Genomic DNA, 25,484 nt, shown 5'->3' on the forward strand with positions numbered 1-25,484 from the left:
GCCCTACTGACCACAACAAGGCTAATTAGATAATTACAGGTTTGTGCAGTAAATATCTCACCCTCAAATCAATGTGTTGTTGTTGTTGTTTCCAACTTATAGTGACCTTAAGGTGTGCTTATCATGAGGTTTTCTAGGCAAAATTGGTTCAGAGGTAGTTTGTGATTGCCTTCCTCTATGTGTGATAGAGTGTGACCCAGTGAGTTTCCATAACTGAGAGGGGATTTGAATCCTGGTCCTCGGGGTCCTAGTCTAAATCATTACATGTGATTTAGCATGTTCCATTGCTGACCATGTTAAACCTCAGATTAATAGGATTAAAACTAAAACAGACAACTTTAGAGTGGCTCGTGCTGCCCTGTTTGCATTCAAACATATATGGAGGGAATATTTTTAATTATGGTTGTAAAAATGAGAAGATATTGCCTGCTCCAGGTTGTGTTCATGCAACATCTAATTAGATGCACTTGTTCTTTTAATCCATAGCCTAGTAGTTAGTGGGACCTGATGTATTTTCGCTCTAAAATATATGTCACTCTTCCTCCTGAAAAGCTGGAGGAAGGAGAAAATCTGATATTCTATATTAACCAAGAGAGATCTGTATTCACAGACAGGCTGCACAGCTTTCTATTTAAATTCCCAGCATTCAGCTGCTTGCTCTCTACAAAGAAACTCTCTGCAGGTACTAGTAGGATGCCGCGTACAATGCACTGGGAGAGGCATCTATCTAATGTAAAATGGCACTTTAATGAATAGAGCTGGATGATGTGGGAAAAGGTCACTTGGTTGGAATCCAATCAAACAAGAAGAAACCAAATGAAGCTGAGTTCTTGAAAATAAATCTTGGTTCTAGTCTTCAAAGGCCAGACTCTTTTTCTGTTCTATTTATTGTGTCTATTAGTAATATTTAAAGATTATTTCCTGCTGAGAATAACACACTAATTAATAAAAGTCCACATAGATTTTGCCAGATGCAGTTTTCTTCTTTTTTTATCACATTTCTATCTTGGCTTTTTGGTGAATACTATGCATGAAGGTTAGGAAGAACTGTTGAAGAAACCTGGTATAATTTAGTCTGGAGAAGGTATGACTGAGGGCAGATACTTCAATACATAAAGGGCTTTCACACAGAAAAAAGGGTAAAAACTCATTACCTGCTAGAGAGAGAGAATTTAGATCTCATCTAATGGACACTAAATTGCCACTACGCCACTACTACCACCAGATCCAAACCACAAACATCTGGGTGTGGTGCAACCCCTGTCTTTTTCATCTCCCATTATGGAAAAGAAGCTCTTCAAAGCTCTGCAGTGCAGGAGGGTACTCTGGCATGATAACCCGAGGCACGATAAACAGCCGCCATAGTGATTTCAGCACCAACTACAGCAGTGGTGGCAACCTTCACAGTGGCCACTTTGTTGGGTTGAAGCAATGTGCCCCCCACCACCAAGATGTTTCCCACCCATAAACTAGAGCAATGACAGCCAGCCAATACACTTGTGAACTAATAGTCTGCATTAACACAGCAGCTAGAGTAAAAAGCTAATCAACTAGTATGGAATGGATTACATGCCGTGATACAAAGCAATACAGTTGCCCCTCCTAGCTCGCGGATCTGAGATCCATGACCTTGAATATCCATGGAGGGGCAACCTCTGCTGTTTTTAGTGGCACACGCACCCAGGCTGCGTGCATGGGGAACGCATCCCATTCAAGCTTATGGGGTCTGAAATGGATTCCCCATGAAAATGGAGGGCCAACTGTACTTCTGGAAGAAAGGTAATTATTACTTATGAATGGGCAATGGGATTTTAATGTGGAAAAGGCCAGCCAACTACAAAGATTGCCTTGTCTGTGCCTAGAGGTTAACTGCACTTTTAGAGGGGCTTTGCCAGTTTTCATTGAAACTCTTTCACTGAATCTCTAGCTACTCCAGAGGGTCCCTCAACATTTGTATCCTGTCGTGGGGTTAGTGGCTTATAGGACTACAGTTGCTTATATATTGTAAGAAACTAATAGGAATGTTTAATTCAGTGTTAGTATTTTGTAGTTTATATTTGTATTGTACTGTATTTTTAATATGACGTAATCCTGCTTTGATCTTTGCAGAAGTGAGAAATACAAATAAAAATTATTATTATTATTATTATTACTATTATTTGTACAATTTTGGGATGGGGAAGACACTCTTAACCAAAATCTAACTAAAGCTAATCACAATGTAAGCAGATCCTATATTAAAATAATTAACTAACCAGATCCTATATATTTACCTAAAATACATTCCATATTGTTCAATGGGAGTTACTTCAAAGTAAGAATGCATCATGTTGTAGCCCACTGAATTCAATAGAACAAACCACTTAAATACTGTTGCTTTCAGCAGAATATGCAGCACAACCCAAAAGGCCATTTTACTCAAAAGTAGCCCCCACTGAGTTCACAATGATGAAGGTCAATAAATTAGACACAGAAAATCAATAGGAAATCTAACATTAAAATAACAAAATATGTTACTCTGACACATCTTTTGAAAATTATGTCCAGTACCCAAAGAATTCTGCACACCCAAGGAGGGTTTAGCTGGTGCTTCTTGAGGCATAGTTCTCTGATACCACAATGAAAACTTCTTTTTTAAAGGAAGAGACTAAAGAACATGTTGTTCAAAGCATAAAAGTACAAAAATCTCGCAAGGCCTGTGTTCATTCTCATCACACTTACAATAGTTCTTTTAATCATGACTCACTTCCCATTTTCCCTAGTTGATTCAATGTCAAACTTGAAATTAATCAAATTAATTTATTTCATTTCTATCAGCTTCATCACTGCAGATTAATTCACAGTAATAAGCTGACAAGGAATGCTACTGTTTTTCCACCACAGGAGAAGAGAGCCACAGTGAGCAATGAATGAAATGTAACCAAGGAAGCACATCTTGGAACACTGTTTCCCACTTCAGCATTGTGCTTGCATCATCACAAACTAACTAATCTTCTTTAGTCTGTGTAAAAGTTTCCCAAGGGTCTTTGTTTTGTTCTTGATAAAAATAAATAATACAACCAATAAACAATGGGCTTGCAAAGAACCAATTCAGGCAATGTGAGCCAGATCAGAATATAGGGATGGCAATGCTGATACCACTCCAGACATGGCAAGAAATTTATTTGAGTATAATAAATAATTGTTTAAATAATTATTTATTCTTATATGACCTGCTTCAGTTGTGTTGGAGTACCATTGCTATAACTCCAACCCAGCAGTCCAAAGTCCTGCTGGCCAGTGATACTGATAGCTGTAGTGCCACACATAGGCAGGCTTACGCTTATATATTTATTGTTTTATGTACAGCGCTGTGCAAATCTACAGTGCAATAATAATAATAATAATAATAATAATAATAATAATAATAATGGAGAGTGCCAAGTTGGGAAAGGTTGCTACAGGAATGTGGTAGTGGATCTCTCTTTGCTGTACATGCCTTATACAGGCGTGGTACAGACCACCATAAAGTGGTGTACTCGCTCCAATATTAGGGTTAGGGAACGCGCACCATCCATACACTCCCTAACCCTAGTATGGGACTGTGTCGGCATCATGCCAGCCTCCCATCTACATGGTCCCGAAAAACACCGGATTGGGGCCTCTAGACTGCCGGTGAGACTTCCCTGGTCCCTTTCCTGTTGGTACAGGTTACATCTAAACAAAATGTGTGCTAGATCCTCAATTTCATTGTCACCACAAATACAAGTTCGTTCATTATAAGGGATACCCTGGAATCTCCCATGTCTTACCATGGTATCACGTTGGTCGAACCTAGCTCGGGTGAATGCCTCTCTGAGATGTTTTGGGATCTGTATTTTTAGATAACTTCTTTTGGCATGTGACCAAAACCTTGATCCCTATATTAAATGAACAATATTCTGGGATACTCATATCAGAATATCATACTTTATGAGTGGACAAGATTCAAAAATATCTATTGCCACAGCTCAGTTCCTTCATAAAGCATCACTGTCGAGATCTAGATATGTGGGGATGATTGGTGTTAACTGTAAGGGTGATGAAGAGATTTGACATATGATGACGGATGTTTAATGTTATTTCTACCTCCCATTTTAATTCTATTTTACTTCCCATGGTAACTATTTTACACATTACTGTTCGATTATGTAAACACTTTTATTCTTACCTGTCTATCTGTATATTTTTCAGTACATATTGTATATTTTTAGATTTGTGTAGTCTGTATATAAGCTGTGCATGTTTAGGCTATTCATATGTATATATATTGTGGTTTATTGCACTTAGTGCACTATATTAACATTTTACATATATGTGTGTGGCATTGCTTGTATTACTATGTATACTATGTATTACTACTACTACTACTACTACTACTACTAATAATAATAATAATAATTTGTTTTATTTATATACCGCTATTCCAAAGATCATAGCGGTGAACAGCAAGTAAGCTAATTAGCAAGTAAGCTATTATGTTTTGAGTATTTTGAAATGGCCCTTGGACTATTCAATAAACTTGTTTGTTTGTTTGATAGGTGTTCCACATGCCAGCTGTTCACATGCCAAAAGAACCTGAAGTCACTCTGGTTTCTGGAGAACATGGAGCTTTTCCTTGACTTTACTTAGTTCAAAGCAAAGTTGGGTTAAGGGCCAAAATACAAAGCATCTTCTCAGAAGCAGCCATATGTCAAAAGCCTTCCAGGTGATTTCAACATTTTTCCTCAGTGTAGTCAAGCCCTAGGTTTTCTGAAACAACAGAACTTAAGTATGTGTTGATTTACCATTCTATAATGCTACATTTCAGTTGAAACACCCAAATGGATATATTTTCACACGATTTTACTTTAGGATATATGCTTCTAGATATCATTTATCATTAAAAGAACTATTTATTAAAAGACCTATTTGTATGTACAGTACGCCCGCACCATACATGGCTTTAACCTTATGCATAAGGCAAGCCCTATTTAAAACAATAGCATGTTATGACCTGCTGTGCACGTAGCACGCACCTATTGTTTTAAATGGGGCTTGAGCATACATGTTTTTCTCTTTACATTGGGTGGGGGAGAGTCTGGAATGGATCTCCCATGTATGGGAAGGGTCACTGTATTTTACCCAAGTTCTCCCAAGCAATTCTTTACTTTTTCCCATCATAGAGTTGACATGTTTTTTTTAAAAAAAATGAAGAAATATTCCAAGGAATTATCAAGAGAAGCCTTGAGCTAATGCATTGCAGAGCTGCCTCCTCTCCAGAGGATTTTCATCAGCTGCTGAGAGTAGAGAAAAAGCAACCCTGTATGCCGCTTCTTAGTAACCTACAGCATATCAGCATATGATGTTGATACAGTTGTAAATTGTATGATGTTTTGTACCCTTGTTGTAACCCGCTTTGATCTCTTTTTGGAAAAGCGGGCTATAAATAAACAGTATTATTATTATTATTATTATTATTCTACAGAGACTAGGAAAATATTCTTATGACTGGAGAAATCTTGGCTCTTTGAATATTTTGGACTTCAACTCCCAGACGTTTCTTACTCATCAGATATGCTGATTTGGGCTTTGGGGTGTAGAAGGCCAAAATTCTTCCATCAAGTTCTCAGAGCATACCAAATCTGAAATTTGATTTTCAATGGATGGGAAACAGGATGCATTATTTTCTATCCTTTTCATCTTTGTAAGCAGTGAACAAAAGTTAAGTTTGCTTAATAAAATTTATAATAGAAAATACAGTTTTGTGACATGTACTGTGACATCACACATGTTTCCATTTAAAAAAAAAAACCCTTAGTTTACCTTTGCAGTAGAGAGGCTAATGATGTGTTGATCTTTTTCATTGGTGACAATCTCTGTAATGCTAAATAAATGTCCCATCAGCTTCCCCACTGGCTTGGTGTTGATGTTGGGATGCCACAAACGAAGAATTTTATCATCTCCTATGGAAAGAAATTAACTTGTGATTCACTCTGCTATTGTGTTTGTAGAACATTAACAACTAGACAATTGTGAAATAAACCAAATTTTAGAAGGCAATACTTGGGCTGCCTAATATTGCAGTGCTACTATTTTGCAGACCTACCCTCCCTCCCATTCATCTATTTGAGTGTGAAAAAAGGAGTCTTAAATGAGAGTCCCTCACCTAATCCTTCCTAAAGGAGTAACAGACATCAACCTGCTTAAATCAGTCTATTGAAATGCCAAAGAAATTGCCATCTTGAAAGAATAATGTAACCCCCCCATCCCCTTTCATAACTAAAAGTAATAAAATTTTACTTTAAGCAAGCTATATATTCATCCATTGCCTGTGTCTAGATGCTGTGACCATTTCTTCAATACAAGATCGATAGACTATGGTGCTAAAAAGCTGACATTGCATTGGGGTCAAAAACAGAGTACAATTACTCAAAACCTTGTGACTTCTGCAGTCATTACAAAGAGGATAGAATACAAGAAGAAAGGAGTCACTCCCCACAAAAAGCAGGCAGGCCTTCTATTAAGTAAAAGGTATCATATGAATATCTCCTTGAGTTAGAAGAATAATAGTGGCCTTGGTGACATAATTGCCACAACAATCATATGCCAGTCACACAAGTTTGCTAACAATAATGGTGTATATTATATAGCTATCATAGCAGGAATAAGAAAGGACATCAAAAGTCCCCCAACTGCACCAGTTTAGTTAGATATTCCCAAAAGCTAATGTGGATATAAGCACAACAAAGAAAAAGAATATAAATTCTACAGATTGTGTTCTTACAGACGGGTAACATTAACTGACAAAGAGCCTTTCCTACTCTCCATTTTAAACATCATAATATGACAGCACATTGCTTCTACATAGACATATTAATAGCTTCATTCCCTGATAATCAACAGGGAGCTAAAAGTGGGTGAATTAGATATATTAACACTAGGCGTTTTTATTTTTCCTCACAGACTGAACTAGATAGAGTTCAGATAGATTGTTGTTATTTCTATCTTGCCTTTTTCCAATATAGGTTTCAAAGCAGTTCACACCAAATGAAAAAACATATTGTTAGTAATCCCCAGGATACAAAAGTTAAAAAATGATTAAACATCAAAACATTAAAACAAGATTAAAATATACATCATTAAATACAGAAATACACACCAGTACTAGAATCACCCTACTACTACACCTTAATTTTACAATAATGCATCGTTAATCATACAATGTGCTCATTGCTGTTCCAAGAAAACAGCAGAAGACACCTGAAGGATCAGGCACAGAAGAATCAGTTGATAACCAACTATGAAATAATGAGACCAGACACAAAACTTTGGGTTTGAACAAGGATCATTTTATTTGACCCAAAAACCTACTTAACTGGCTTGAACCTGGGAAAGAACAAGAGGGAAAGTAACCTGATGTGGGTCCACCTGAGGCCAGATGTTACCCCATGACCACCTTCACAACCTTCCCTTGGGTGAAACACCTGGTCCCGAAGGCAATCCAATCCTATGGTTTGTCACTATTCAGAATGCAAACCTAGGGCACTGCCCCTCCAAGTCCCAAGACTTTATTAGAGAGAACAACCCTCTGGTTAGCACCCAGGATACACTCTTTCCCCACACCCCCACAGTTCCGAGATCTTAGGTTTTCCAAAGCCTTCATGGAAAGGTGCCAAAGTGTACACCAAATTCTTATTCTTCCCACACTAGTTGCCAATGACAACCTATTTACTGACACCACCTTATGCCAATGAATTCAGTCTGGTGTAGGCAAAAAACAACAACAAACAACCAGGCAAAGGGGAAAAAATTCCTACCCAGCCCTAAGGTGATCAGCAAAGCTCAAACTGCACTTAGATGGGAGAGTGGGCCAGAAAATGAAGATCCAAGAGGGCGCATAAAGAAGTGGCTCAGTCCTAAATAACTTCCAGCTCCACCTATATCACATGTCTTGGCTTGGAGTCTTGCTTCAAGCCAGGTTAGGTCAGGCCTCTGATTATGGAGGCCATCAAAGTGTACCCTTCCATGTAGCAATGTTCACTGCACAAGTCCAAGTATGTATTATCATGTGTGCTGGCCATGTGCCGTAATAAATTACTCGGTATTATCATGATGGAATGTGACTATATATTTTGGCAAAGCCTTGGTGCTCCACCTGTAATTTGGCAACATGATTTGGGTTCCCCCACAACTACTATATTTGGTTTGATATATGTTATATTGTTTTTACACTTTTACAGAGAGGAATCATTACAAACAGGACGGATATAACTTCTGTAACCAAGACATTTTGAAAATGACAACAAAGACTTAATTTATTAAACTGAACACATTTCACTTACCCCCAGTAACAACGATATTGGCTTTTACACAATATGTGAAGGCATTAATTCCTTTTGGTACAGAAAATTCTCTGACAATTCTGGAATGACAATAGTATATTAGATTAAGAGACTAAAAAGATAGAAACAACTCTAATCATGCATTCATATACATTGCTACATCATGTATCAGCCCACCGCTCTGTCCTCGCTGTATTTTTTATTGTGTTTTTAACAGATGTTTTATTTGTAACTTGTTTAATCCTTTTTTAAGGGGGGGAATTGGGGACACAAATTTGTAAATGTGGATTTTAATGTGCTGTAAGCCGCTTTGATTGTCTTGTCACAGAAAAGCAGGATATAAATAAAAGTTTAATTTAATTTATTTATTTATTATATGTCAGAATACATAGGAAACGTAAGACTGCAGGTCTACAGTGGAAGGCTTTGAACTAGTGTTTTAAATTCTGTTGGAGGAATGGCTCCTGCTTTCATTAAATGTCTAGAATTTACAGATCATTCAAATGTACTCTCCTCTCTTCTTGCTGCTGCACTACAGAGGAATCCGAGGGCTAGTCTACACATATAGGCGGGTTACACACCGCCATTAAAGTATGCGTGGAGTGCGTAAAAAATGACAGCGGCCATTCCAGACGGCCGCCGCCATGAGGACATCACGGCCGCGGTGCAGACGTGACGTCCTCGCTCCGTGCCAGGGTGCCTAGTGCGCCCTTAGCGCGGACCAGGAAGGAGCTCCATTTCGGAGCTCCTTCTTGGTTTGCGGCGCTGCTTTACGTCGCTGGATGCAGCCTTCAGACGGCTGCGCCCAGCGAAGCAAGGGAGAAAGGGGCCAAGCAGCCCCTTTCTCCTTCTCCTCGCCGCCACGGGATGTCCTTGGGGCTTGAAGCCCCAAGGACACCCCTTTTCAGGCTGCGGGGAAGCGGCGTTTTGCCGCTTCCCCGCAGCCTGAAAAGCGGCGGATCGGGGCCTCAGTGGCTGCCGTTCCAGCAGCTGAGGCCCCAATACACCGGGGAAAGGGGCGGGTACAGACCACCCCAAATGGGCGGTCTGTAATCTGCCATACTAAGCAAATAAGTGCACATTTTTACACATTCAGTTAATTATTTTCACTTTCCTGTGCCAATTCACATCTATTCACAACTATTCACCCTCCCTCAGCTGAAAATGCACAGCCATTCAAAATCATGTGAAGCAGATGGATGGCCATGGCCATGTATGTGACAATGTGAATTTCTCTGGATTTCAGGAGATACTCTGGTAAAAAAAGTGAAGCCTTTTTCTGTGGCGTTTAAGGAGATTTTTTACACACACTCCAATAAAAAATCCAGGTGCTTGCAGCCAGATTACATTCTAATCTATTGGAATGAGGAGTATTTTAAACATGTACACAAGGCCAAGTCACCCTTAGATTAGCCAATACTCAATGGTCCAACCCTTTAGAGAATGTTGTCAACAACTCCTGTGATTTCTCTATAAACCAAATCACAGGCCTCATTCCCACTATGGTTTAAACTGGATCATAATTCGGTATGAACCTATTTAAACAAGCATGTTTTCCACTTAATTTGAATTGCTGAAGCAATTCAGAAAGGGGGAACGATGCTTTCGACCCATTTAACCTTTTGGGCTGAATCGCTTTATTTCAAAATAAAGTGATTCAATCCACATCCAGCCTGCCTTCTCCACCCCCATCCTGCCTTCCACTGCCTCCTATTCATAGATTCCAGCCTCAAGTGCTCCAGCCACACCAGGCACTCCAGATCTTGGCCAGCCTTCTCTGCCACCAGTCTGCCTTCCACCGCCTCCTACCTCCAGATCCTGGCCTCAAGTGCTCCAGCCACTCTGGTGGCAGAGAAGGCAGGCCAGGAGCTGGAAGTAGGAGGCGGTGGAAGGCAGGCCACTAGCAGAGAAAGCAGGCTGGGATCTGGAGTCCCTGATGTGGCTAGAGTGCTTGAGGCCGGGATCTGGAGGTAGGAAGTGGTGGAAGGCAGGCTGGTGGTAGAGAAGAAAGGCTGGTGGCAGATAAGGCTGGCTGCCTTCCTTACCGACCTGCCTGGTGCCTGATCCGAATTGATGAATTGGTGCAAACATGAACCAGCTCTGCTGCTGAACTGATTCAACAATTCAGATCAGAAACCAAATTATCTGGTAAGTGGGAATGAGGCCACAGAGCCTTTTTTAAAAAAAAGAATAACCAGTTGCCCATCTAACAGCAAGTGGAGCTTGTGCCCTTTCTATTTGCTGCTAGGATATGATAATGTCAGCCAGCTGCCAAAGCCAATAGAGGTGATGTTAAATCCTCATATGAGACTTTACAAATGAAGTTGTATGGTAGCCCTACAGTATATACTAATATTAGTTTCTGCAAAGCTTATGAGAAAGAATTTAGCAATGCTGGCTACAGAGTTCCCTTTAAATGGTGCCTTGTAAGATAAATCAGTTGTGTGAAGAATCACTGGAAGACCTTTACCTAATTAATTTTGAGTATTTCCAGTTAACTTCTATTTTAAAATGACAGGTAAATTAGCATTCTTTTGGCAGTCCCTTGATTATCTGTATGATAAATAGATTTTCAATAATGACTTACGCATTGTCTTCTAGTCTTTTCAGGTCATCCAATACCAAAGAATGAACACTGTCCAAGGAGCAGGATCCAAAACAATTCAACACTGGAAAGTATTTTACTTTCACAACCCAGTCATTATGCAGCTTGCGTCTAATACTGAGGATGGTAAAAGAATATGTAAATGACACATTTACATATGTCAGAAAACAATGTTAATATTCCTTCACTTGGTGAACATCTGTACTGTACAATGAATATTCTACATCAGAACTGTAGGGTGGGACCCCTGGAGGGTGCAAAACTTTCTCAAGGGGGATACACAAGACTTGGAGACTCTGATCCTTCCTCCTTCTCCTCTTCCCAATCTTTTTTAATGTATAAAATTTACACATACATTGAGTTGAATATTGAATTTTCTTACATAAAACTGTTCTAATTTCAATGATGCTATTTCCTTTTAAAATGCTAAAATATTAACGTACACATTTAGTGTGAATGAAAATATACACACTAAATAAATTAAATATTTTTAATCATATACTACATCCAGTGGGGGCCATGTCATCTGCATGTAGATCTAAAGGGGGTGAGGGTCTCCCAACAGTAAAATGTTTGAGTACCACTGTCCTATGTATCTCAAACAAGTGAGTTGGAAGAACTTAAGTTATATCTTAGTGGGTATTTGAATACTAATGCAGTCTCCAAGTATCATACGGTATCTCAGTTAAAGCTCCACTTTTGTATATGTTTGCATCAGATCTAGTTGTGATAAAATATGATGTAGATTTCCCATGATCTCTTATTATTATGAAAAACCAAATGGGTGTTCTATCACAACAGTCCTCTTAAACATCTTCTTGCTGCCATTTATATTGAGGACTATAAGCTATATACCTGGTTGTGCCCAAAGAAAGCTCCAGTTCCAGATGTTATTTTTATGTGATTATGTAGGATAGTATTAACTGGAGATAATTCCTGGCTATTTCATCATCCTATGGAGATATCTCATTTCACATGTTAGAAATTTTAATTATTGATATATTTGTTTCAAAACACATTGTTTCAAAACACTTTAAAAAAAAAATCCTAAATTTGTAATACTGGGATGGGTGTAGTGTGTGTATACACCATGTGTACTAATTGCACACAAAATTCTCTGAGTATGCACCCTTATGTCACCAAAATGACAAAATGCAGGTACACGAAAGAGTACTGGGGGAAATGGCACATTAAAAAAAAAAATTTAAAAAAAAAGGAGAGGAAAAACCCTAGGGATCTCCACTCCCTGAAACAGTTCAGCAACTAAACATGCTCAGTGGTCACAGAATGCTGGGTGATATTTTAGAGGAAACGAACAAGCATTGTGGGAGGGATGGAATGGAGTATCCATCTTAAAGCAACATGTCTATCTGGAACCCTGAAAAGGAAACTCCATGCTGTAACCTTTTGCCACAGGACCCAAATTATCAAACATAATACTACAATTTTCACAAGTATAGTTGAAATAAGAATTTTCTCTGAGAATTTTCCTTTTTTGTTTTGTTGATTACTTTCCATCATAGGATCTATTTAAACACTAAATTTTAAGTCCCAATTATGATAACTGAGAAAGATGCTGTACTTACGTTTTGAACTTCCTAGGATCTATAATCACCATTTGTGATTTTTTTTTAGATTTAGATTGTTTTAGACCAAAATCATCACTGGTCATGGTAAACAAATTAACAAATCCAGCATCATCTCCCATTAAGATGTCATCTTTTATTAGCAATTCTGATGGACGCTGAATGGCACAAATGCTGAGGAGACAATGTTCCATGGGTTTGATAATAAAACAATTATCCTGTGAAATAAAGCAATAAGTTTGTTAGATGTATTGCTATTTAATCTTCCAATAAAGTAAAATAAAATCCTACACATTCATGAAGTATTTCAAGGCAGGAGTTTCAAGTGCTAGTAAACAAAATCCATTCTGAAACTAATAATTTTCTCCTCCATAATGAATTTTCACTTGAGAATGAGGGGGAGAAATGGATGCATGCATTTGGAAAACATGAGCGAGGTTACAAATGGAATATTCCAGTGTTTGGAGCCCACATTTGAATGAAGCAGGGCAGTGACATACATTAAAAGCCTCATGTGGAAGAACCCATAAATTTTAAAGATGAACCAAGCCTCATTATTCCTTTTCCTGCTTAGATTTAATAACAGGAATGCAGGATAATCTGATTAGATGATTAGATCATTTTATATATGTGCTTGTCTTGCCAAGTAGTTTTTAATCTTTTATTAAAATGAACTTGCAGCACACAATAGAGAATATACTGTATGCAAACTTTGCAATTTTGTTTGAGGCAAAGCTGCCTCAGAGTGTGGTGGAGTCTCCTTCTTTGGAGATTTTTAAAAAACATCTGAATGACCCTCTATGGGAGTGCTTTGTTTGTGTCTTCCCGCATGGCAGGGGTTTGGACTGAATGGCCCTTGTGGTCTCTTCCAACTCTATGATTCTATGACTAGGTACCATACCATGGCAGTCCCTTGTGTTTTATAATCCCATATGATGATGCTTCTTTCCGTTATAGCACAAACACGCTTGAGCTGACTCAAGTAATCACATCCAGTGATCCAGGAACTCTCCTGATGGAAGAGGAATGTTAGTATAATTAGCCACTACTGGCTTTCAAGGAAATAACATTTATCTATAATTATCTATAAAATGTGAAAATCCTCACAGTAGCTGGGGGCTGGAGACAATAATATGGAGGCTTCTCTATTATTATGCAAAGTGTGGGGTGGTAGCTTGGTCTAGAATGGGTAATTAAGACTAATTGGCATAGTGGTTTGAGCATTGGACCATGACCCCAGAGGCCAGGGTTCAAATTCCATGAAAACTCACTGGGGCCTGTTACAGACAGGCCAAAATAAAGCTGCTTCGAGTCACTTTGGAGGTATGGTATTTCAATGATGCATGAGTCCTAAGAGTCCAAAAGCCACACCAAAGCAGCACTCCAGTCCTTAGGACTGGAGCGTGGCTTTGGTACGGCTTTTGGACTCTTAGGATGCATGCATCATTGAAATACCATACCTCTAAAGTGACTCGAAGCAGCTTTATTTTGGCCTGTCTGTAACAGGCCTGGGTGACCTTGGGAAAATCACACCCTATCAATCTCAAGAGGATGACAACAGCAAACCCTCCTTGAAGAAAGCTGCAAAGAAAACTCCATGATAGGTTAACCTTAGGGTCACCATAAGCTGGAAACAACTTGAAGACACACAACAGCAGGAACATCTTAACAATAGGAACACCTTAACAAAATCCCTATTCCCGAAGTGATAAAATTACAAGAACTGGTTTGTTGACATGGATCAACACACCTGCTTCCATTTTGGGACTCTCCTTGTGGCCACACTATGGGGATTGCCATGATGACTGCCTCTGTTTCAAACTGAACCCTACCAGTATTCTTGTGTTTCACTAAAGCCACAATTTCACACCCACTGTGTTTCAATAAAGCCATTAATTTTGCATCCATGTGTTTTGTACATCAAGAGAAAACTGCACTGAGCTTTGTGATTTGTATGGAGAAATTTGGAAACAGTAATATGGTTGTAAATCAAATTTTGGAAGCAAAACAGCCGGTAGCATTTCTGTCCCGAATCTTAAATTGTGTTTGTAGATTATGATGGTTATAACAAGATCTAACAATGTTAAAAGGGAAATAGTTGCAATGTCATTACCTAGCTTTCCTAAATGAATATAGTGAGGAACAAGCAGGCCTGTCATGGGAAAAATGCTTTTAATAAGAACAAAGTGCAAGTAATTTGATCACAGGAAAATATAATCTAAAGAGAAGATGATGCTCCCACATTGTCAAGAGTAGAACAAAAGATATCCTAATTAATGGATTTATTACTCACTGGTATAGCAGCAGCAGCTGTTAAGCATTAAGTACAATAACCTCTAACTAGCAAGGAAGATTTGCTCAAAATAGACTCAGTCTCCAGTTAAATGATTTTTAAAACTATAGTAGAATATTTATTAGCATAACACTGGCAACTTGTGGTGGTTTAGACATTTTAACCCCTAAAAACCAGAATCTTCTGAAATGGGGTGTATAGTGTGATCTTCATGTTAGCCATGGGGGTGGGAACATCTATGGTTAATTAATAGTGACATGAAGGTGAGCTTTCCTGGACAAAATGTTGGAATGAGAATGGTCTTCATAGTATATGACAGAAGTCAAGAATTATAATATGTTGGATTTCACAGCTATATCTGGCTTCTCATTGTTGTAGAAACAAGAACAAGGAAGGAAGGAAGGCCATACAAGCTATAAATATTTTGATTTAGAGAAGCACTGTTAATATGTGCTTAAAGGTATTTAAATACACCGATATTCTTTTCTCTCTGCCTAAAAACCAATAAGGTAAGTTAATAATAAGAAAAAAGTAGGGGGAAATCCAAAATGATGGGGAAAAAAAATCATTTTAAAATTGTAGCCTGTTTCTCCTCTCAGCAATTCCAATCCGCTTAGTAGAGTTAGTTTAAGGGGGCTGGGGCCTCTGTTCATCCTTAGGTTACTTCCACCACTGTTCATCCCTTCACTGCAAATCTGCTCTGGCAGAAGGAGGGGTGAATCCATAGGGGAGGTGGTCCAAGGGGAATTGGCAAAAGTTGCCCCTGTTTGTGGAGACCTTTCACAAGAAACTGAAAGACTTTCCTCCCAGAAAGCAAAGACAATGCTAGATTCATATTACTCAAAGGTATCAGTTTGTCTTGCATCCAAGAACTCTGTCAAGATGTCTATTTGGCCACAGCCAAACAACTTTCCTGAGGAAAATCTCTTTCTAGTCTGAATGTACTTTCAAGATGGCCCTTTATCAGGTTCCACTGTCCAATATCAAAGTCTGATTACTTCTGTATAACAAACCTAAATGCAGTACTGCTTTTCATATCCTTTTGGAAAATCTAGCAAGTTCTGTATAGATAAACCAGACTGTTAGTTGAAATTCTGAGCATATTTTGTTCACTTCTGTTTTGTTTCTGGCTCAATTTCAAATGCTGGTTTCAATTTACAAGCTCTTAAATCCAAGGTGGAGGCACTCTTCCAGCCCAAAAGGCCACATTCAATGACAGAGAGTGTTTTTGGTTTTTTTGTGTTTTTTTGTGTTTTTTTGTGTTTTTTTGTGTTTTTTTGAGTTACAGCCTCCAAGTTGGGATGAAAAGCACTAGAATGCTTAAGCTCTTATTGCCAATAATTAAGACCCATTAGAGGTCTTTCAACCTTTTAAAATTAGGAGAAACACACAAAACCTGGTAAACCACCCATTAGGGGTATCAGAAGGAAAGGGAAAAAAGCTTAGGACACCAGGTCCTGAGGCTCACCACCCCAACCTAAATGGATCTTGGTACTTAGGTCCTCAGATATGCATTCTACTGTGTGAAGCTACCTGATGAGTAAGATCTTTCAAGGCCCTGATGTGGTTACCCTCATCCTCAGGAATAAAATGTGTTGGGATCACACCTGTTGTGATAGTGCTTCATTTATAGACTGTTCTCCCTAGTTTATTTCCACAATCCAATGGCAATGGGAAGCCTCCTCTGAACAAATCTTGCCAAGAAAATTTCACGATAAGTACAAATTAGAGTCACTGTAAGTTGGAAACAGCTTGAAGGCACATGAGAACAGGACAAAATAGATATTATTTATATTTTTATAAAAATACTGATAAATTGGATATTATTGACATAATTGCCATGTTAATAATTTCATAGAAAATGGTGTTATCGTTATTAATACCATGACTTTGTTAAGAAACCTCATGATATTCTTTTGCCAAGCAATGCACGTTCCTAAACAATATCAGAATACAAACAATTCTTCTGACTTCACAAATATTCAGATTAGATATATTTTCCCCCTTATGACAGGTGTGGGAAATCTAATTAAGTTATTCTACTAACAGAATTGCTTCAGTCAGTGGAACTTCTGCATACCCTCAAAATTTGATCTGGAGAGTTGGAAAATCACTAGTGGAAAATCACAAGACAGAATACAGGGAGAAGACAGTCATAGAACAGAGTCTATGGTGTCCGCTCTCTGGATTCATTAAAAATGAAAGTAACTATTGAAGTCATCTCAAAGACTCAACTCAAAGAAGGGAGTTAGGAAAATTTTATATATTTGGTTTGATGCAATATCTCATCCTTCTTATCTATCTTTTGACCTAAGTATGGATAAGCAATCTATAATTGCATTACAAGCAAAATAATAACAAATCATTCTGACACAGTTTCACAGTCTAATAATGCAAAATTATAAGGGGGATTCAAATATAAAGTTCTGCATTTTTTATTCTTCATTAACTTTTCTTTTGTAATTGAATTTGGAAGAAAAAAGTAAACTCACTAGAATGCTTGTGCTTGTCAGGATTCTCATCTGGAAAAGGAAGAACAAAACATAGTTTTAATAAATAGTTAGAAAATGAATATTAGGAGTTCTTAATCCCTTTTAGCTCAAAAGAACAGAAAATAATGTTGTCTTCAATGTATTGTTGCTTCCAAGCAAAGGAATGTGAAATAATGAAGTGAGAAAGTGTTTTCAGTAGAAGTGGACTGTTACAGATAATTCAGGTCATTTTCACAAACAACAAAACATTTGTCTTTTGATGAGAATGGATTATTTTAGTTTACATTTAACAACCAGATATAAGCAAGAACATATCTACACATGTGGCTTCATCCTGAAGTCTCGGTGGTCAATGGCTTGGCAAGGTGACGTCTACTTACTTCTTATTGGAGCTTTTGTGGGAAATCGCCAGCTTGCACTGCAAATCAGTTGAGCAAACTCCCTTCTGGCTGAGTTTATATAACATATCTGGGTACTGCTCATGCAAAGGGCATGTCTATCTTGAAGGACATGCCTTCCATTTTCTCCTAGCTTGCTTCTCTGCCTTCCGTGAGGTTTGGTACCATTCTGCTGGCAGTGGTGTCCTTCTCCCATTGAATATTTCAGCTCTACCAGCAACTTGCCAACTGCTGGCCTGCTGATGAAGTCCCAAGAGGAGGGGACTACATAGGAACTGCTCTTGATCTTTTCCAAGTGACTGACTCCAATTATTTTGAAGTGTTTAAAGAAAAGGGGAAAAACTGAGTTACTAGAGGCTCATTTGTAGCTTCTTTTTCTCCAGTTTTCCCTCTCTTCAAATAGGCAAAAAAGAAAATCCAGGAAACTAAGCCTGACCGCAATACCAGGAAAAATATTAGAAGGAATTATACAGGAGTATGACTGCAAGTATGTTGATGGCAATGCAGTAATCAGTAGTCAGCCAGCATGGGTCTGTCAAGAACAATTTTTGCTAAACTAGGTTTTTTTTCTAATCAGATCACTAGTTTAGTGGAAGGAATGACATGGATATTATTTATCTGGATTTCAGCAAATCATTTGCTAAGGTCACCCCTGATATTTTGATTAGCAAGCTGACTAAATATGGAATAGATAGAAATACTCAAAAAAGATGCATTTCAAATTGGAAAGAGGTCTCCAGTGGAGTGCTGCAGGGCAGTGGCAACCCTAGGGTTGGAATCACCAAGTGTATAACTCATGGTATATTCCTCCATACCATGCCTCACAGTCCTTAGTAATGTTTTTTGTATTAATATTACTCTTAAAGTGTAATTCCGGTATATCACTGATTGTAATGGTAATAGTTGTGACATAAGCAACTAGCAAAATTAAAATTATGCCTTTAAATTACAATATTAAACACACAACCAAAATCTATTTACATGTGTACATTGTTTCATATGGTTAAAGTAAAAAATTGTTAAGATGTTATGTTTTTAAATAAATTTTAAAAAGAATTAAAAACCATTTTTAAATTGGTTTGTTTAATGGTTTGAAATTACAGGAGGGTAGATTTCAATTGAACATTAGAAGGAACTTCTTGACAATGAGAGTGGCCCAGGAATGGAGCCACTTATGTAGAGAGATGGCACTGGCATTGTTGGGGGGTGCAGGCGGTGAGGACTGTACTGACTGACACACCACAGGAGGGGTGACACCAGGTTGGCTCTCCTCCCCCTTTGGGGCCAGATAGGCAAATGTGCACCTTTTTTGGCTGCTCCATCGCTGTGCTGCTTCCCTGGGAGATAAGCTGCCACCATCCAATTGGGAGCTCTCTGCATTGTATGTCACCATAGGTGGTGATGCCACTGTGAGGTTGCAGGGTCTGCTTCTCTGAATATCTTCAGAAAGAGTCTGGGCAGCTACCTATTGGGGATGCTCTAGCTGGGGATCCTGCATTGAACAGGGAGTTTGATCCAATGGTCTATGAATGGTTCTATTCTATGGGTACATAGGATTTCTTCTTTCTAGAACCCTACACAATGTGTAGGTTTAGTTTTAAAAAAAGGTCAGAAATGCGAGCCAGTGGGAATAAGCCCATTGGCTGGCTGGGAGGACAGTGGAAAGTAGGGTGTCTTGGAGAGGTTTGATCCACAGAGTCGCCATGAGTAGAGATTGACTTGAGGACAGTTAACAACAACAACAGCAACAATAAGAACTGGTTGGAGACCTGGAGCTTTCAAGAGCTTATCTGCCTCAGTATACAATAATTAAGAAGCTCCCTGGCATGCCAGCAGTCTGGAATATCCCAACAGGTGAGCTGGCCAAAGTGGCCTCTATCAGTTGGCAGGTGGGTTAGTTGGATCCAGCCACCTGCTGGACCAAGCCTCTTCAGCTGTAACCCATTAATCTGTGGCTTCCTTCAGTTCCAACAAAGATGTTTTGTGTTCATGTTTGTTTAATGTGTCCATCAATTTTGTACACCAATTTAGTTGCTGGGCTACAAAATCAAGTATGTAGCCATGGGGAATGTCTATTCTGTATTTGAATATTTGTTCCCAAAAGCCTGTTTGGTACTAAATATCCTTTGTTACTGCAAGCAATTATCACCATGCTTTATTTTTATCTCTTATAAACAGTATTATATTATTATTATAAAGGTACATTACCATATTTTCTGGCGTATAAGACAACTGGGTGTATAAGGCGACCCCCAACTTTTCCAGTTCAAATAAAGAGTTTGGGATATACTCACCGTATAAGACTTCCCCTCTTTCAACACACACCAAATAAAAATTAAAAAAAACATCAGATTTGATTTCAATATGGTAATTTTAATTCAAATGCTTATGACATGCAGGTACTTAGCAGGAAACCTTGTTGTATACAAAGCCTGCTTGGATTGGTCAGCTCTCCCTGCCTGCCCAGCCCTCCCTGTCACCAAGACTATCAGAGCGGTAGCTGCTTTCATACGATCGTCGCATATGGTGGGGATGCGACCATGGCTGTTTTTGAGTTCCTCCCACCATATGCGGTGACTGCAGATTCTCCAGTCCAGCTCAGAAGTTTCAGCACCTGCCCTATAAGACAACACCTGGCGTATAAGACGACCCCTGACTTTTGAGAATATTTTCCTGGGTTAAAAAGTAGTCTTATGTACCAGAAAATACAGTACATATGTGACGTTAGTGATGGCTGACACTATGCAATACTGAAATATTCAAATTATTTTCTTATATTGATTTAAAAAGTTACAGAAACACCACTTAATTCAAGGGTACAGTATTATATTTGGTGCACAACCTCATCCTCAAGCTATCTGTGTACAGAATCTACATTTCCCCTTGTGAAGACAGATCAAACTAGATCTCTTCTCTAGAAGAAAGTTAACAGAGTTTTCACACAAGAGCTTCTTGCTTTATTGCAACTGAAATGCAAATACAAAGCTTTCATTATCCAAAAATGGAAATTTGTACCCCTAATCCTTTTTTACCATAAGAAAACCAACAGGTGATGTAAGCAAAGCTTAGAAACATTACTTTTTTTGGATTATAACTCCTAGAATTCTCCAGACAGCATAACCATTGTACATAGCCCCCAAAAGTGAACATTGCCAAGTCTTGTCTTTAATCTTCATGTATGCTGGCTATATGCCATGATAAATGAATCGAATCCTCATGCATGAAAATGCTCTACCCAAAGTTTCCCTACTACCTTGCCCTAATCATTTTTTAAAACACCAGGTACTGTTCTACCAGTGTGACTCAAAATTCCCATGCACAACTTTTATAAAGTGAGCTGAAAAATAATTTCTGGATTTGAAAATGAAATGGAAGTACTGATGTCAACTGTGACACATTGTGACATCAGTGGAAAATCGGAGGCAGCAGCATGAAGTTCTATGAATTACTTTCAAGGGAGGATTTTTTTATTTTATTTTAAGAACATTGCTTTGTAGAACACAAACTTTTTTCATGTGCAAAAAGCATAATATGAAGGATAGATGAAAAGTCTTTTACACATATTTTTTCAATAGTTTCCAACAGTTTCAGCCTTAGTCCTTTAGTGTTTAGTTAGCCACAGCATCTTATATTACCTTGTATGTGCCTTTTTGTGTATATTATGCCTAATTAAATTTGACCCTTGGAGGGTGTTAGTGCTGCTCTGAAAGCTCATGGCACTTTCACACATTTTAATAGGCTGTTTATATTAACCTAACAAATAGGTAAAATTGAAAGGAACACAGATGGCTCATATTTGTCATTCATAATAAGGTGCTATAGTGTTGTAATTTTAAAACAAACAAACATACAAGTTGCAACCTTGGGGATTCATTTCTCATCTACACACCTGTAATTGAAATCTCTCTTACACCGGTTACTAAAAATCTGTGATGCATTTAGTTGTGAATGGCAAATAATTAGATTTAGTTTGGTACCTTTTCAGACTGTGGCTACTGCCACACTTCAGAATTAATGCAGTTTGACACCACCTTAACTGCCATTGCTTCATCCTATAGAATCCAGGGATCTGTAGTTTGTTGTGGCACCAGAGCTCTCTAAGAGAGAAGGTTAAATGTCTCACTAACTACAAATCTCAGAATTCCATAGCATTGGACCATGGCTGTTAAAGTTACTAAATTTAGAGGGATTTAATAAAATTTACGGTTGGCATGCCTACTTATGGTGTGGAAAACTGGAATACAATAAGCAATTTGAAGATCATATTGTGAGAAGGTCACTGTTAAGAGTATGGAAAATCTATAAGGGAAAACTATACAGACGTATACCTGATTGGGTGTCACCACATGAAGCTTTTCTGAGAAATATGAGATTAGAAAATAGAAATTGGATAAGATATAAGGAAATTGTGAAACAAGTAGACAGCGAAAGGGTAATGAAATCTAAAGAAGAACTTGAAAAAGAGGGGATTAAAGTACAATGGTTCCCATATCGTCAACTTTTGGCAAGATTTAAAACAGATAAAATACAATTTGGAATAGGATCGGATGATACAGAATTTGGTGAAATAATAAAAAAACAAAGATAAGAAAGGGAGAATATCTAGACTATATAAAATGTGTTTAAAACTAGAATTGGAATCAGATCAAATTAAACATTGTATGATAAAATGGGCAAGAGATATAGGGCACATGATTAACTTGGAAAAGTGGGAAAGAACATGGGGTAAGGACACCAAATTTTCAATTTGTACAGATATAAAAGAGAATCTGATGAAAATGATTCACCGGTAGTACCTTACTCCGAGGAGATTAGGCAAAATATATAAAAATAGCAAGGCAAACTGTTGGAAATGTAAAGAAGGGGTCGGTAACTTCTTCCACATGTGGTGGTCATGTCCCAAGGTGAAGAAATTCTGGAATTCGGTATGGAAAATCATCCAAAATATTTATAATATTGAAATAAGTCTTGAGCCTGAACTTTTCCTCTTGAATATGGTTGATAATCATGAAATTCAGAAGTATCTCAAACAGGTACTCTATTTGCTTACCACTGCGAGAATGACAAATGCGCAATACTGGCGCTCAGAAGAAATCCCAACAATCGATATGTGGCTACAAAAATCCTTTACAATAATAGAAATGGACAAAATTACCATGGACTTAAAGGATGAAGTTCAGGAAAAGAAACAAACATGGGAGTCATTTTTGGAATACTGTAAAAAAAGATGGCACCTCTCTTAGGATTAAACAACTTCCTCTACATCTAATGTTTAGAAAAGTTCTGAAATCCACTCTCTCTTCCTATACTGCGCAATGTAAAGAGAAGTAATGAACATAAATTATGGTCTTTATCTGTAAATACAACACATCTAGTCGCGCGGTGTTAGTTAACGAAGTAAATACTGATAACAAATAGGGGTTCATAAATAAGTAGTGCTACTAGCAATATATGAGTCATAAAGGATATTGATATTACTCGGGGGGGGGGACGGGGGGAATTTTGATGTAGTGAAGGAAATAGAATGATGTATGATGTAGATACGGGGATTTTATTGAATGTACAATCTCAATAAAGAATTTTTATAAATATATATATATATATATATATATAAAAAGATTACCTGGCTATTAAAGATGGACAACATTCCTTTCTGAGATGCTGTTACTATGAAATCCAGCTGTGGTATTTTTACTATGCATTTTATTACATCACGTCTCTTGACTCCTGCCAAAAGGGAAAAAAAGTTACAAATTTTACAGTGAAACCTTTAAGAATTAGATAATGTACAAACCAAAACAAAAACAAAAACAAAGGGGAAAATGTCTAATTTTTTATACCAACGCAGGCAGAATATAAGAAGAGGGGGAAAAAATAAAAAAACAAGAGAAAATATTATAAGCAGTTGAGGAAAAAGAAGAAGAGATAAAAGTTAACCCCTGAAGGAATAAATTAATCATGGAATTAAAAGCCTTACAGAAGCAATTTTCTATGGAACTGGTATCAGAAGTGGGGGAAATAATATAAGCAGGAAAAGAGAGGAGCAAATCTGCAGACAAGCCAAGGAAGTGAGAGGCATTAAAATTAAGAAAAGGGTATGAGAAAATACTTATTATCAATGTTAGAGTTGGAAAGGAAGTGGTAATGGAATAGACAATAATAAAAATAAATTCATGAATACCATTCTAAGTTGCTTACAGCACAAGAAATTTCACAACATAAAATCAAGAATTATACAAGCAAGACGTGTATCAAAAATTAATAAGACACAAAAAGGAAATTTAGAACAAAACAAAACTAGTTTAAAAAGACAACAAAATTAGGGTAAAATCTAGAGAGGATTTGGAAAAACAGGGTATTCAGTGTTCATGGTATTTACACAGACAATTATTTGAAAGGCACAAAATGGGTATAAAATTAGAAGGGGTTGAGATGGAGTTATATGAATCTGATAAAATTATGTGTATAGATAGGGAGCATACTATTGCAAAAACATATAAATTTTTGTTAAAGTATGAGATTGAAGAAGAACTTATACATGATAATATGATTACATGGACCAGAACTGTGGATATTCCATACAAGTGGTAAAGTGGGGAAGCATTTGGACAAAGAGTATGAAATTTACCTTGAATTACAGCTTGCATGAAAATTGGTATTGCATGAAAATGTTTTATAGATGGTATTTAACACCTGGAAAATTGGCTGAGATATATAAAGGGCAAAGTAATTTATGTTGAAAATGTAATTTAAGTGAAGGTACCTTTTTCATGCTTGGTGGACATGCAAAAAAGCAAAGCAGTTCTGGTCCCAGATGAATAAAATAAAGTTGGAAATCTTGCAAAAGAAATTGGAATTAAAATCTGAATTGTATTTATTGAATATGGTTGATGAAGTGGTGGAACCACACAAGGAAAGAATAATGCTCTATATGATCTCTGCTGCCAGATTAAGATATGGACAACATGGGTAAACACCGGCTATCCCATCTATTGATGAATGGTTGACTAAACTGGTGGACTTAGCCAAGATGGATAAGCTGACTTGCTTGACAAAGAAGTTGTAAATTTATTAATAAATGGGAACCATTGACAAATTATATAAATTTAAAGTGGGAAAGAATATATACTTTTGGATTTTGTTAAGAACAATATATTATAATTACAAGTAATATGTAGACTATGTAGAAGGTGGTCACAGAATAAGAAGAGGAAGAAAAATAAAGTTAGACTATATATATATGTGTATGTAAAAGTTAGCTAACAGGGTAATTATAATTGAAAATTTAATGAGCAGATAGTATACAGCTAGACATAGTAAGGTTGGTAAATTCCTATATTAAGATACCTTAGAAGGTGCAGTTTTCTGCCAGTTTGTTGTAGTTTTTGATTAAACTCATGGAAATAAGATTAGATTAATATGTAGGGGGTAAAGGAATAGAAAGGAAGGAAACGAAAACCAGTTAATGAAAAATATTAAATACCAATTTGCTAAAGGTGGGAAGTATTATCTTTTTTATTTATCTATTTTTATTTTTATTACTTGTAATCTAAACTATAGAATGGTGTAGAGTACTTGTATGTGTGTTAAGCATTTTGATGGTTGAAACTAACAAAAAATAAATAAAAATAAAATTTAATTGTTTTAAAATATATTTTTTAAACAATTAATTTTAAATAATTGTTTTGTAATTTTTAAAAATTCTTTTTACGTGTTCTTTAAAAACATTTCATGTTACCAAATTTTCACTTTAGCCACATGAAACTAT

The 25,484-nt window shown here is 37.3% G+C and overlaps 1 protein-coding gene across 1 annotated transcript in view; it reads right to left on the minus strand.

Moving 5' to 3' along the window:
- The window catches only part of WDR64 (WD repeat domain 64), a 92,484-nt gene that overhangs the window by 54,603 nt on the left and 12,397 nt on the right, over positions 1–25,484 (minus strand). The window contains exons 4-10 of the mRNA XM_089529450.1: positions 23,340–23,443; positions 17,319–17,348; positions 13,435–13,545; positions 12,534–12,751; positions 10,930–11,064; positions 8,343–8,422; positions 5,824–5,963 (exon numbers count right to left, since the gene is read on the minus strand). Coding sequence (XP_089385576.1) covers positions 5,824–5,963; positions 8,343–8,422; positions 10,930–11,064; positions 12,534–12,751; positions 13,435–13,545; positions 17,319–17,348; positions 23,340–23,443 — 818 coding nt within the window. The remainder of the gene's footprint in view (positions 1–5,823; positions 5,964–8,342; positions 8,423–10,929; positions 11,065–12,533; positions 12,752–13,434; positions 13,546–17,318; positions 17,349–23,339; positions 23,444–25,484) is intronic.

This window comes from Sceloporus occidentalis, unplaced genomic scaffold, assembly GCF_023333645.1.
Source record: "Sceloporus occidentalis isolate IW3139 unplaced genomic scaffold, rSceOcc1.0.p SCAF_6, whole genome shotgun sequence".
Classification (NCBI taxonomy): domain Eukaryota; kingdom Metazoa; phylum Chordata; class Lepidosauria; order Squamata; family Phrynosomatidae; genus Sceloporus; species Sceloporus occidentalis.